Source organism: Trichechus manatus, unplaced genomic scaffold (assembly GCF_000243295.1).
Source record: "Trichechus manatus latirostris isolate Lorelei unplaced genomic scaffold, TriManLat1.0 scaffold00023, whole genome shotgun sequence".
NCBI classification, from domain to species: domain Eukaryota; kingdom Metazoa; phylum Chordata; class Mammalia; order Sirenia; family Trichechidae; genus Trichechus; species Trichechus manatus.
The window spans coordinates 22755161-22768058 of record NW_004443959.1 but is presented as its reverse complement, the minus strand read 5'-3'; the positions used below and the strand labels follow the sequence as shown (position 1 = coordinate 22768058).

The 12898-nt window shown below is 38.7% G+C and overlaps 1 protein-coding gene across 1 annotated transcript in view; it reads right to left on the bottom strand.

Moving 5' to 3' along the window:
* The window catches only part of DLGAP2 (DLG associated protein 2), a 216922-nt gene extending 210932 nt beyond the window's left edge, over nucleotides 1-5990 (bottom strand). Inside the window, exon 1 of the mRNA XM_012554554.2 lies at nucleotides 5468-5990. Coding sequence (XP_012410008.2) covers nucleotides 5468-5609 — 142 coding nt within the window. The 5' untranslated portion in view covers nucleotides 5610-5990. The remainder of the gene's footprint in view (nucleotides 1-5467) is intronic.
* Between the last annotated feature and the right edge of the window lie 6908 nt (nucleotides 5991-12898).

Below are 12898 nucleotides of genomic sequence, written 5' to 3'. Positions count from 1 at the left end.
GCGTGGTGCTTCTGCCTAGAGCACCATTTTGCCAGAACTCTGGGTACAATTTTTACAATATGTCAGCCTTCTCTTTATTTCCATTCTGTTTGTTCTGTTTCCATTGATCTAGCATCCCTCTCATATAGTTGATTGTTTAAGGCAGCACATTATTCATGGGTGATATCGTTTATTTTATAAGACAATCTATTGTCTGGCCGAAAAGTGACCTCCAGGAGTAGCTTCAGTTCCAAGTTCAAAGGGTATCTTAGGGTGATAGTCTTGGGGGTTCCTCTAGTCTCTACTGGTCCAATAAGTCTGCCTTTTTTAGGAATTTGAATGTTGTTCTACACTTTTCTCCCATTCTCTCTGGGACCTTCTGTTGCATAGGTAGTGGTAGCCAGGCACCATCTAGTTCTTTGGGTCTCAACATTCAGGTATTTTAAAATTATACAATGTGTCCATTTTCTCAGTGTTATGCCTCACTTACAGTATGTGCTTAGTATTCTTTGATTATTTAACTTGTCTTTCATTTTTTATCATTTTGTGATTAACTTACAGTACAAAATTTGGGTCAATATAATAGTTTTCATAGAAGTTAATAAATCACTATCTCTTTACAATTCACTTAAATATAAAATTCAAGAGAATTAGGAAATGCCATTTTTAGAAATGTATCTTCTATAGTGAGCCAATATTACAAAAATTACTGATCAGCTAATTTAATTTTAGTGTGTCTGAAGGTCTTCCCTAAAAACATTTCTTCTGGAAAAAGTTGGGTTTTCCTCCATTGTAGTCATTTTGAATGTGCTACATTAATCCACTTTATCACTGACTTTAGATTCATTTTACAGAAAGCTTCTTTACCTTCCTATATTCCACATCCATTTTACTCCTCATAAAATTACTTTTCATATATTATGTGCTTTTCAGAGAATTCATATGCCCTTAAAATAGATAATTGTATGGGTATGAGATGTAATACTCTCATTTTTAAAAAGATGACTTTACTAATTTACCTCTCACAAAAGAAAATTATGTTTTTTTTCCAAGGAATGTCACTCATCCCTCACTGGGGCTTTTAGAGACTGAGGACAGTTGAAAATAAAAATAGACTGATACTTTGCTTAGGGCCAGAAGCAAATGTTACTTCATTGCTTTATAAGTTTAACCTATACGGTGCTGCAAAATGTCCCACAGTATTTTGGAAATGATAATTACTCATTCCACTATAACAGCAGTAAGATCACCATAAAATGTTTTAACTTTAATTTGGCCCAGTAGAACTACAGATTCATAAATCTGAGACTTGGAAAAGCCTTTAAAAACCATCGAGTTCAATTCCCTCAATTTAGAGATGCAGAAACTAGAAAACTCAATTTGGAAAAATAAAATGTCTACAATTACAGTATTTGCTTCTGCTTAGTTATTATATTAACATTAGGAATATAAGTCAGACTTTTTCTTTCTTTCCTTTCCTTTTTTCTTCAAGACTTCCTTTCTTTTCATTTATTTATTATTTTGCCTTTTCTATTAATTATCCTTTCAGACTCATTATATCAGTGTTCTCTCCACTAGCTACACATCAGAATCACACAGGGAGCTTTTAAAGATACCAGTGCCCAAGCTCCACTTCAGCTGGACAAAATCGGAACGTCTAGGCATGGGGACCAGGCATCAGTGTGTTTTAAACACTCTCTAGGGGATACTAACTAATGCAGACCTAAGGTTGACATACAGTGTTTCAGTGAATGGGCTACAAAATATCACTAGAACCAGAATGTTCATTTTCTTGACTGGGTTCCCTTTTGAACTCCAGTCCTACAAAAAGAATTCATTGGATGTTTGCAGTTGGGTATTTCACTATCTCCTTAATCATATGATAGCTAATGTGGAGTTCTCCTTCCCTACCATCGTTCTCCTCCCCCCATCCCAATTCACCACCAGTTCTAACGGGAAAACTAGGTAACATATTTGAAAGTTCCTCATAGCCAGTCACCAAATCCTCTTGTTCTCTTCTTTCCAATGTCTCTAAAATCCAGCTATTCCTTCTCATTCTCATAACCAGCAATCCAGGTTAAGCTCTTACCACCTTGTGGGCAAAGTGTGGACACAGCTTGGTCAATAGTTTCCTTCCCTACGATTTTGCCTGCACAGTGCCACCAATGTGATGTTCTCACTCCTTCAATTCCCTCTCCTCATCCCTTGACACTCAGTTTATGTGAGGATTGGACACGTTTAAACTCCTAATCTTGGAATACAAGGTAAGAATTTGGGATGAACCTACCATTCCAAAGTTACTCCCATTATCTTATTTCAGTTACGTGCTTGCTGCTTCCGTCCTCAAAAAGCCCTCCACTGAGCCTTCAGGACTTTGTGCTTGTCATTTTTCTAAATGTGCTCGGCCCTCTCCTCATACCTTATTGTTGCTGTCATTAGCTACTGTAGAGTTGGCTCCCAACTCATGGTAACCCCATGTGTTCCCGAGTAGAACTGGTCCATAGGGTTTTGTTGCCTGTAATCTTTATGGAAGCAGATCACTAGGCCTTTCTTCCATGGAGCTACTGGGTGGATTTGAACCGTCAACCTTTAGGTCAGTTGTCGAATGCAAACCACTTGTGCTACCAGGTTCCTCCTCACTCCTTCACCTCTCAAACTTTGATCTGTTCTTCAAGACTTGGTTAAAATATGACTCGTTCTTGAAATCTTTCTTGACACTCCCAAGAAGACGCACTGTCTACACTCACCAAAACCAGTTTCATCCAGGCACTGTTTACTATAAATGATGTGTGTCTTCAATAATGATTGAATATTTTATTAGTTGCTTAACACCGAAGGAAAAAAAACCAGTAGTTTTTATCTATAGTATGACAAAAACAGACTTAATTTTTCACATGCCTTATTATATGCCAAACACAGTATTATTATCTAATTTAATTCTTATATCAATCCATGAAGTAGATGCAATTATTGTCACCATTTTCAAAGATGAGTAAACAAAATCTTAGAGACTTTAAGTAACTTGTGAAAAGTCACAAAAGTTGCAATGCAAATGTCAGAATTAAAGCCCAGGCATTCTGGCCTCTCAAACACAAAATCAATATCAACATAGAGAATCTTTAAGTTGTGCACAGATTGTCATAATTTATATTATTACTTTTGTTTTGAATTTAATGTCAAATGAAATCACTAAAGTTAATTTAAATGCTATGTTCTAGTTTAAACATTTGCTGAGAAAATATAGTTATTATCAATTTGCATGAGTAGTTTTTATATGTATTTGTGCTTTGCTCGATACTAAAAAAAATAATGCTGAATTATAGGCATTTAGTTCAATACAGCATTGACATTATAGCCAGAAGTCCTGTTCCTTCTCTTGAAAAGGGGCTTTTCCCACTCAAGCTCAATTTCCTCTTCAGTAAAGAAGGGGATCAGATTTGGAGATTTCTAAGGTGACTCCTAGCTCCTGCACTCTGTGGTTCTCTGTTTATACTTGGGTGAAGGACAGTGGCAGGCATTGATTCTTTCATTGCTCACTTCCTCTGAAAGAATGTCTGTTTCTACAAGATCACTCATTACCAACAGTGAATAATAACTTTGCTTAGGTCAAACTGATAGTTGGGAACACCACTAATTTCATTTTGGCAAATATTTTTGGTACTACCTATGAAAAAGGAATTCTGAGTTATAAAGTGGCTATCACTGGTCCTTATTTATATAATAGGGATTGAATAAGGCAAATCTATACTTTTGCAATAGAAAAGCCTATCTAAGTAGAGTGATTGATCATTGACTCCAGTGCTATTGATCAGCCATAGCACCACGGCAAAGAGGACATCCCCGAGGCAGATGGAGGCAGCACAGGCCCTGCCACCAAATTAAATAGCACTAGCATGCCATGCGCTACGTGAAAAAGTATCTGTGCCCCAGGTGAGCGCGCCGTGAGCACACGTGGGCCTCAGCATTCATCCAAGATAACCCTTCAAGAGGGTGAATGTTTCAAGCCCCAAATTCCCGACACAAAAACATAGCTTAAAAGGTGAGTATTTCTTATTTATTTTGGCATTTTCACCTAACTCTAAAAAAAAAATTGGTACAAAAAAGAAGAACTGGCATTATAATTACAAGTGTGGTACTAAAAATTTTCAGAGATAGTACAAAAGGTAGGTGAGCAACTTCCAGTGTCTCCATGAAACAAGTTTAACTGTGTCATTATATTCCTGTGGGAGCCTAGCAGTGACTATTTGTAGTGATGCAGGGTTTCACCAGAGAGAAAAAATAAAATAATGCATCATTATTCAAATGATATAGTCATTACTCCTTTCTAATGAGACATAAATTTTAATTCGTGTATTTCCAAGAGAATAAAGCGTTGTTTAGAATGACAAACTAGAAATCAATTGAGATCTTGACCACTTTGGATAATATGCTCATTCCTTTTGTAACGGTCCTCATCATTTTAAATTGAAAAGCAAACCCTTATTTGCTATAAGTCTCTTTGAAAGAAATCACAGCTTTCTATCAAGTAGACCCCTTCAATTTTCAGTATTATTTGTTAAGCTAATCAAGTGAGCAGGGGTTCATTGACTAAAGGTCTGAAATAAGTTAAGAAGAATTCAAATTTAAATGTAAATCAAACTTATGATCCATAACATAGCTCTTAGAGTTGTAACAGCATATGGGCAATAGCAACTTGAAACGGAGGCTGAAAATATTCTAGGCTAGATAATCACCATGTTAGACTGACGGGAAAGAACCTGGAGCCACTGATAGGTTTTCTTTTTCCAGTTACAGTTTGATGTTGATTTTATTCAACTGTTTGACGTTCAGTTTATTCAACATTTCACATTTCTAAGAGAAGCACTGGCCCTTTTTGATGTAAGTGTCACTCCATGTCAAGTGACTAATGGCCAAATATGGCATCGCTTTATTGTGTCTATGGCAGATAAAAATAAAATTTCCACATGATTGTAAGTAGCACTGGGGAAAATATAATCTGACAGTAATTCGGAGCTCCCTTGGAAGGAAGCATGTAATTTGTACTCAGCAACCAACCCACAGAGTATGGCGGGTTTGCATAGAGAAATCAGCTGTTTTATGCCAAGAAACAGAGCTTTATGAAACAAGTGCAAATAAAGGAGACTTTCACATCCTTAGATTTACTTAGTATACTTTATACGTGACCGAGAATAGAAGGATCGTTCTACATTTGCAGACACGTATCATCCATGTTAATACCAGGATGACCTGGAGTAATCCTTTTCTCATCTATAGTTTCCATAATGTTGATAAGCTACTATTAAAAAACCTTTACCATATTTTATTCAGTTCTTATTGGGACACGCCCTAAAATTAGATTAACACTTGCTTAAAACATTTCTTTGTGGGGAGTTCACCAATTACTGGGTGTGCAGACTGTCACTCAAACCTGGAGCATGCCTGGTGACATCTGATCGCTTCAATAACCAGTGTGTTAGCTGTACTCTACCTAGTTCCTCCTCTGTGGACCCTGGAAAACTGATGCCCGGCTGGGCCAGATCTCCACCCTCTTCCTCTGTAAAGACAGAAACAAAGTGACTCTTTAGTACCTTTCCCTGGTGTAGGCGGCAGTCATCCAAATTCTTCACCATAAACTTTGAAACAGGAGAAACACTTTCACAATTCTTCAAAGGTCACCGCTCAGAGCCTGGCATTTTGTGCTGATAACCTCTGGAATGACTATCGGTTTTAGAGGCAAACAGTGCTGTAACTGCAGGTCCACCACATTGGTACCGAGGTAATGATTTACGCGGTGCATCCGAATTATTCTTGGTTTCATGTTTGCTTCAGCTTTAAATTTATTGGACTTCGTCTGCATTAGAACAGAGTTCTGTACATTCAGCCCCACTATTATTTCCCCTGGCTGTTTCTAGTTAGTTGAACGCCATATGAGCACTGTACCAGCCATGGAAAATACTTTCTTTATTGTCTAGAAATGTTTATCCTAGATGCCTCATTCAGCAATATTCAAAGCCTGCAGTTACTGTTTTAATGCTTAACAGTAGTTCATATTAGGTCAATTTTATCCAGAACACTAACTCCTTCTGTTGGGAGAACACGTCAGGTTACTGCCACCGATACACAGTTGTTCAATCTGCTTATAATGCAAAAGCAGACACCGATTTCCTAGGAGTACATCACTGTGTGGCTGTCAAAGGTCTTAAGAGCCACTTAGCACTGTTCTCCCTTTACAAACGGGGCAACAGAGGCCAGAGTAACGACCTGACTTGCGTTATTTACCTGACTAGCCCCTGGAGAGTGGTCTGCAGCTCTCAGTCCTGGAGAGCTTTACTCTCCAGATGGGACGTGATTTCCACAGGTGCTCCAAGCGGCATTTCATGCATACTCGGTAATACAAGGAGCTTTCTGTCCCCACACTACCTCTACAGTGAGAGGGTATAGAGAACTCGTCTGAATATGCAGATACTGAGTTTTAGATAAGGAATCTTTTGGCAATATGTTTAATATATATTTCAGCTTTTGGCATATATCCCATAGATCTAATTATATATTCAGACTCTAATCATCTATTTATCTCTAATCATGTATTTATTTATGCATTTATGCAGGCTTCTAATATTCAAGAACAGGCTTTGAGGTAACATTCTACATTTACATTCTTCTTGTATGAAATATAGTTAACCATGTGTTAGTATGCAAAAAGATTCATTTTAGCACATTATGATCAAACCTACTTACATTATTATCACCATCTTCAATTCTGCAAATCAGCATCCTATTGTATACAAAGAAGAGCTGCCATTTTCATTAAGTTTGGGAAAGTAAAGAAATGAAGATGGCAGATTTAGCAGTGGAGGCTGCTGAGGCAGTTATGGTCTTGTCTCATGTAAATCTGAGTCTCTTAGGCACTGCTTTTTAATATAGATATTAAATGTAATTATTTAATACAATCCAACAGCTCCCCATTTTTGCATGGTTAACAGCACCTTTAGGATGTGTTTTTCTCCTAATGAACTCCTACTACAAAGCCAGTCCATCAGATGACCACATTGAGAATGATGTGAAACCAAAGAGGGATATGTTTTCATTTGTTTTGAAATAGAATAGACAGTTCTAATTAAATACAGTCTCTTATTGGCTAGTTTCCATGGAGACTATAGTCATATGGCCAATGTTATTAAGTCCAAAGCAGAGTCTACATTAGTTGTGTTAGAATGGAATTAAGGGGATAAACCAAAACAACACATCCTTAATCTCAGATCTCATTTGTTCTCCTCAGTTTAAACACACATACATACAGAAAAGAATACAAACTTTAACAGATGGATTCAAACGATGAGTTAGAATTACAAGTGTGAGTGCTCAGCTAACAAAAATGCCAGAAACACAAAGAAAGGAAACAGAACACATACACGGAGTTTAAAAAAAAAACTGCACATTTCACATAGAGCATAAGCTTACTGTAATAACCCCACAGCTTTACGAGAGGAACACATCTAATTATTTTGAGAACAATACTGCAAGGATGATCAGTAGGTAGGTTTGAAGGTCAGTGCTGAATTTTATAACTAGAAAGGATTAGCTGCATAATTTACCTGTGTCCTTGTAGTTTATCAGATCAAGATAATGTGAGCCTAGAAGCGACCTTTCAAAGTTAAAAAGTACAAAACAGGTTGAGGGTAAATACATGGAAAGCTACCATTTGTTGTTTTCCCTCTTAGCTGATAAAACTTCATTTGGAGTGTTTATTGGTATAATTAATAGCTACAACCCTTCCGTACCCAACGGGACTTTTTATTTTTAGCTTAAATGTTGTATTTTCATCATATACCTACCCATAGTCCAAAACACACACCCAGGCTGTTCTAACTTACAGGCGGTGTGTATGTCTTTGTCTTTCTTCTATCCTTAGAGTCTAGTATTGTGAATGCTAATAAATCTTGTGGAATGAACTGAATGAATGGAACAATGGATGCATAAGCTCATCTTCTTTGTTGGACATCTCACACATCAAATTACTATCTCAGTGATGGCAGGGGAGATATTTGGTAGTTCTACTGCAATTTCCCAATATTTATATCAGTTTTTCCGTGCTGAATGAGTGCCTGTTGAAATGTAATGGGTTAGAGATCAGATTGAAAATGAACAGAATTCAGAAACACCCTAAGACAGTATTTTCTATCCTTTACGTATTCTACAAGAGGAATAGGGATTAAAGAAAAAGTACTTAACTGCTTTACAAATGATCTACTCATAAGGTCTGAAATAATGTGAATAAAATCTGTCCCTATCTAAGCTTATAGAGATACATGAAAACTCATTATTTCAGTATATTTCTCTCTTCTGCCCAACTCATATTAAGGAAAGAAATGATTTTGCTCTGCCTATATTATGAAAGACAAGCAGCCGAATCTAAAGAGTAGAATTTGGCTGGTGCAGTGGAACAATAGCTATATTAGCTATGCTCTCAGACATTTTAAAATTGGATGAATGTAAGCCTCCTTTCCTTAGCTTCTTTATTTTCCACTCCTCAAACTAAGTACATCACAGCCAGCAGAGGCCAGCGACTGGACAGTCTATATATGTGAGATTAATCAATGCTATAAAATTAATAGTGTCTGACATCATGTTCAAATTTCCATCACATTTTATTAGCAAAAAAAAAAAAAAAATAGAAATGTGCCTCAGACTGAAAAATTTTGGAAATCATCCACTTACACATTTGAATGCATCTAATGGGTTTCAGTCTTCACTAGAGAAACAGTCTTTAACTGTTAGGACTTTTGATGGGATTTTCCTTACTTCAGACTCCTCACTTTTAATATTTTCCAGCTGAATTCACTTCATGAATTATTTTTCTTATATACTGGAGATTAATGATAGCTCTGCTTCCTAATGTATGCCCCAATGATGCTGTAAGCCACCTCTCGGGTGAATTGTAATCAGGCCTTTTCTCAGTTCTGTGTCGTGGTGCTTCTTCAGGGAGCCAGTCCCTAATTCCAAACATGCAAAGGGCTTCTCACAGACACAGCAGTAACAAAGTAATAGGTATGAGGAGTACCAAACACCTTTTGGTGTCACCAAGAGTACTGGCCTGACACTAACAAAACACATATGGGGAAGATTTTTCTAACGTCTCTGAATTTACCTGTAAACTTCAAATAGATGATCATCCTGCTCTCCCCTCACCTCAGAAGTACGTGAAGACATCTGAGATAATCCTTGACAACGCTTATTAAAATATAGGGCATTAGTATCATTTCATAGGATTATACTGTTTTTGCCTTTACTTGCCGTGTTATGGATTGTTTTAACTTTTGTAAGTTAGCTCAAATCCTCTTGGAGGAAGATTGAAGACAGGGCATTCTAGGGGTAGAAAAGCAACACGATGCTTTGTTACAACCAATCTTCACAAACACCATCCTGAGGAGTTGCTACTGTTGTCAACTTCCAGTGAGGAAAATGAGGCTCACAAAGGTTGTGTTATTTAAGATCGAATGGTCACAGGGCAAATCCATCTGGTTCCAAAACCCATGATTTATTCTTTATCATCACTGCAATGCTTCCATGGAAGCTATAAATGCATAATATAGAGTAGGATCTACCTTGATGCTCCTTGATAGAGCTTTCTTGGACTGATAATGAAATGAGTTAAAAATTCCTGATTAAAGAGGCAGAAGAGATGAGAGAAATGATTTCAGGCAGGTGAGTGACAGATGGGCCATATGACCCACTAAGTAGATTAACTTTCAAGAAGAAATGAAATTTTCATGGATGCCTGTGGAATTTTTACTTTTTGTATTTATAAAGAGGATCCCCTGGGTGGTGAACAGTCAACACACCTGGCTGCTATAGAGAAAGGTTGGCAGTTTGAGTCCACCCAGAGGCACCTTGGAAGAAAGGCCTGGCAATCTACTTCCAAAAAATCAGCTATTGAAAATCCTATGGCGCGTAGTTCTGTGCTGACTCACATTGGGTCGCCATGACTCAGTATTGACTCCACGGCAACTTTTTTTTTTTTTTGTCTTTTTGTTTATAAAGAAGGCTTGCGTTTCAGGGTATATCTCACAAAGATGTTGCTAGATGACTATGAGTCTACACTCTGTAAGTGGTCTTGGGTGTGAGAATCTGTGTTATTTTTCCACATTGACAGAGCACCAGACTCATCCTTCTGCTGCTAGAGGGCTCTTCTAAACCACTTGCAGGATCCCACCAGTGCTTTCAGTGGTTGCAAGGCCTGTCATGTGCTTTGCAGATGTATACATCAGCGATTTAACATCAGAGATTAACTGAATTAACTGAGCTGAATTTGGATAATTAGTGAATCACAGCATTCATTTGAGGACACTAGAGACGTTTAACACGCCAGGGAAGCAGCCCCGCTGGGACGGAAATGAGAACCTGTGGATCCCAAAGCCAGCAGCTGGGACTAGAAGATGAGAAGATGTGTGACGGGTTGTTCAGACACCTACTTCACTATGGCTGCAGACCAAAGCCTGAGTCTGCCATAATGGAGCGTCCTCCAGAGTGCACAGAGCCAAATATTTGACGTTAGCACAGTGACTTGAAAAAGATTTGGTTTTATTACACTGGTTTCGCGTGGCTAATATACTACTAACTCATGAGAACATACTTTTAAACTTTATCTAGGATTGTCCTTTGGTAACTGCTTCTATGGAGCCCTGGTGGTGCAGTGGTTCAGAGCTACGGTGGTTAACCAACTGTTTCTCTAAGACAGGTGAAATCGTTAGTCATTTCATCTACCTTGGCTAGTTCCTGTGGCCCAAGATGACTCGGACTTTTCAAGTCCATGATTCCAAGGCAGCACTGTGCAATGGAATGAGAAAGAGCTTGGTATGGTATTTCTGCCATGTAATGTGGGAGAGTTACTAAACTTCTCAGCTCCAACTTTCTCATCTTCAAAGTGTAGATAACACTTTCTTCCCGCGATAGGGAACATCTCATACAGTCCCTGGAATATCACGGGCATTCAACATATTGTTCCACCCATCTTGCTTTCCTTTTTCTTTTATTGGATATAGTTTACAGAAATTTACTAGTGTCAAATCGGGTTCCTTTTTTAATCTTCGCAAGTGAAGTTTTGCACCAAAGCTACCAGATATTTTCTACTTATTTACCTCCCACTGTGGAAGCCCTGGTGGCCCAATGGTTAAGAGCTCGGCTGCTCACCAAAAGATCGGCAGTTCGAATCCACCACCAGCCACTCCTTGGAAACCCTATGGGGCAGTTTTATTCTGTCCTATAGGGTCACTATGAGTAGGAACTGACTGGATGGCAACAGGTTTGAGTTTGGTGGTTCCTGTACATGTATTATTTTGGAGAATCAGTGAAGGAAAATGATATGTATAATAATTTATGTGTACATTTTCAAATATTCATGCCGCCATTACCTCATTGTACTTCCCCAACCACCCTGCAGTTATGCAAGGAATTATCAACTCTTGTTTGACGGATGCAGAAAACATGGCTGATAAGCAACAGCTTCTGCTGAGCGCCAAGCATTTGACTTGTAAGTCTAGGGCTCTTGGCACTCCGTTGGGCTTCAGCATTTATTTGAGAAGTCCACATTTAGTGATTTTGTTTCTTAAAGATGTGCGAATGCTTACTGCCAGGCTTCAGAAAAGAAGCAGAGGTTATGCACACGTTCCATTTGTGGGTTTTCAAACTCTTTTAAGTACAATTTACATCTTCTGAGGGGGAAAAAGTTGCCTCTAAACCATGTTAACTTGGAAGCAGTAATAATAAACAGTTATGATTTCAAAGAAGTAGGTAAAAGGAAAAATCAGTGTTTATCAATCAAAAAAGAAATTGCTCATAAGAAAACATCGGATTTCTTTGTGTAAGAGAATGCAATATTATCATTAGTTCATAAAAACCAAGAAAATGAAAGGATACGCTTTTGTTCACTGTTCTTGGGACTGGGTGCGTGTCCTGCTCCATGCACTGTTATTTATGTGCGTATTCCGTTTATCCCCACTGTTTCCCTGTGGGGAATGGGAGGGCAGATACCATTTCTCCTCTTTGACACCACTGGCCAAGGCCCACAGAGGTTAGGTGATTTGCCCATAGTCCTTCCTGGAACAGCGATTTCCACGCTGCATTTGTTAGTAGCAGAATCTTTTTTTTTTTCAAATAAAATTTATTCAGAATCCTAACATATAAAATAAATAATAGCAGAGCTGCTCTGGAAGAATTGGGATTAAAAGGGGAAGAGGCTGGGGGTATCCACCTTTCCATCCTTTCTCGTGGCATCTCCGTTTGTCCCCCCCAAAGCATCTCAGCAGAACTTGCGTGCTGCGAGGAACACAGTTTGCAAACTGTCTGAAGACTTCCCAGGGAGAATACCTGAGTGAGACGGAGGGGTTACTTCCCTTTGGTTTCTGAAGCGGACACCCACATCATTTACTGCTGGTACAATTTGTTCCGATCTGATGGATGTTTTTCCTCACAGTGGAAGCAGAATCTGGAGCTTTTGCTGTTCAATCAAGGTTTTAAAACCTGTCTAACATGACCGAAGACTTTCCCATCCTGTGCTCAGTAGCATCTCTGGGTCTTCCCTGGGGCCCACCACCACCCATCGCCATCAAGTCAATTCCGTCTGTTCCACTCCATTGCAGAGACGTGAGGCAGTCACCCTGGCTCTTTCCCACCTCCCCTCTTCCCCACCTCCCCTCTTCCCCACCAGGTGTTGCTTTATCTAATCTAACTGATTCTGCCTTCACACTTCAAGTTCTCTCAGGCCCTGCTCAGATCCTTTTCTACCTTACCTCAGGTCTGAGTCTCTGCTAAGTCATGCTTTCTGGTTTAGCACGTCTCTCTCTCCCCTGGATGAAAACTTTTTTCTTTCCCAAGGAACTCTACCTATGACCTATTTGTAGGGTGCAGATGAGGGGAAGGT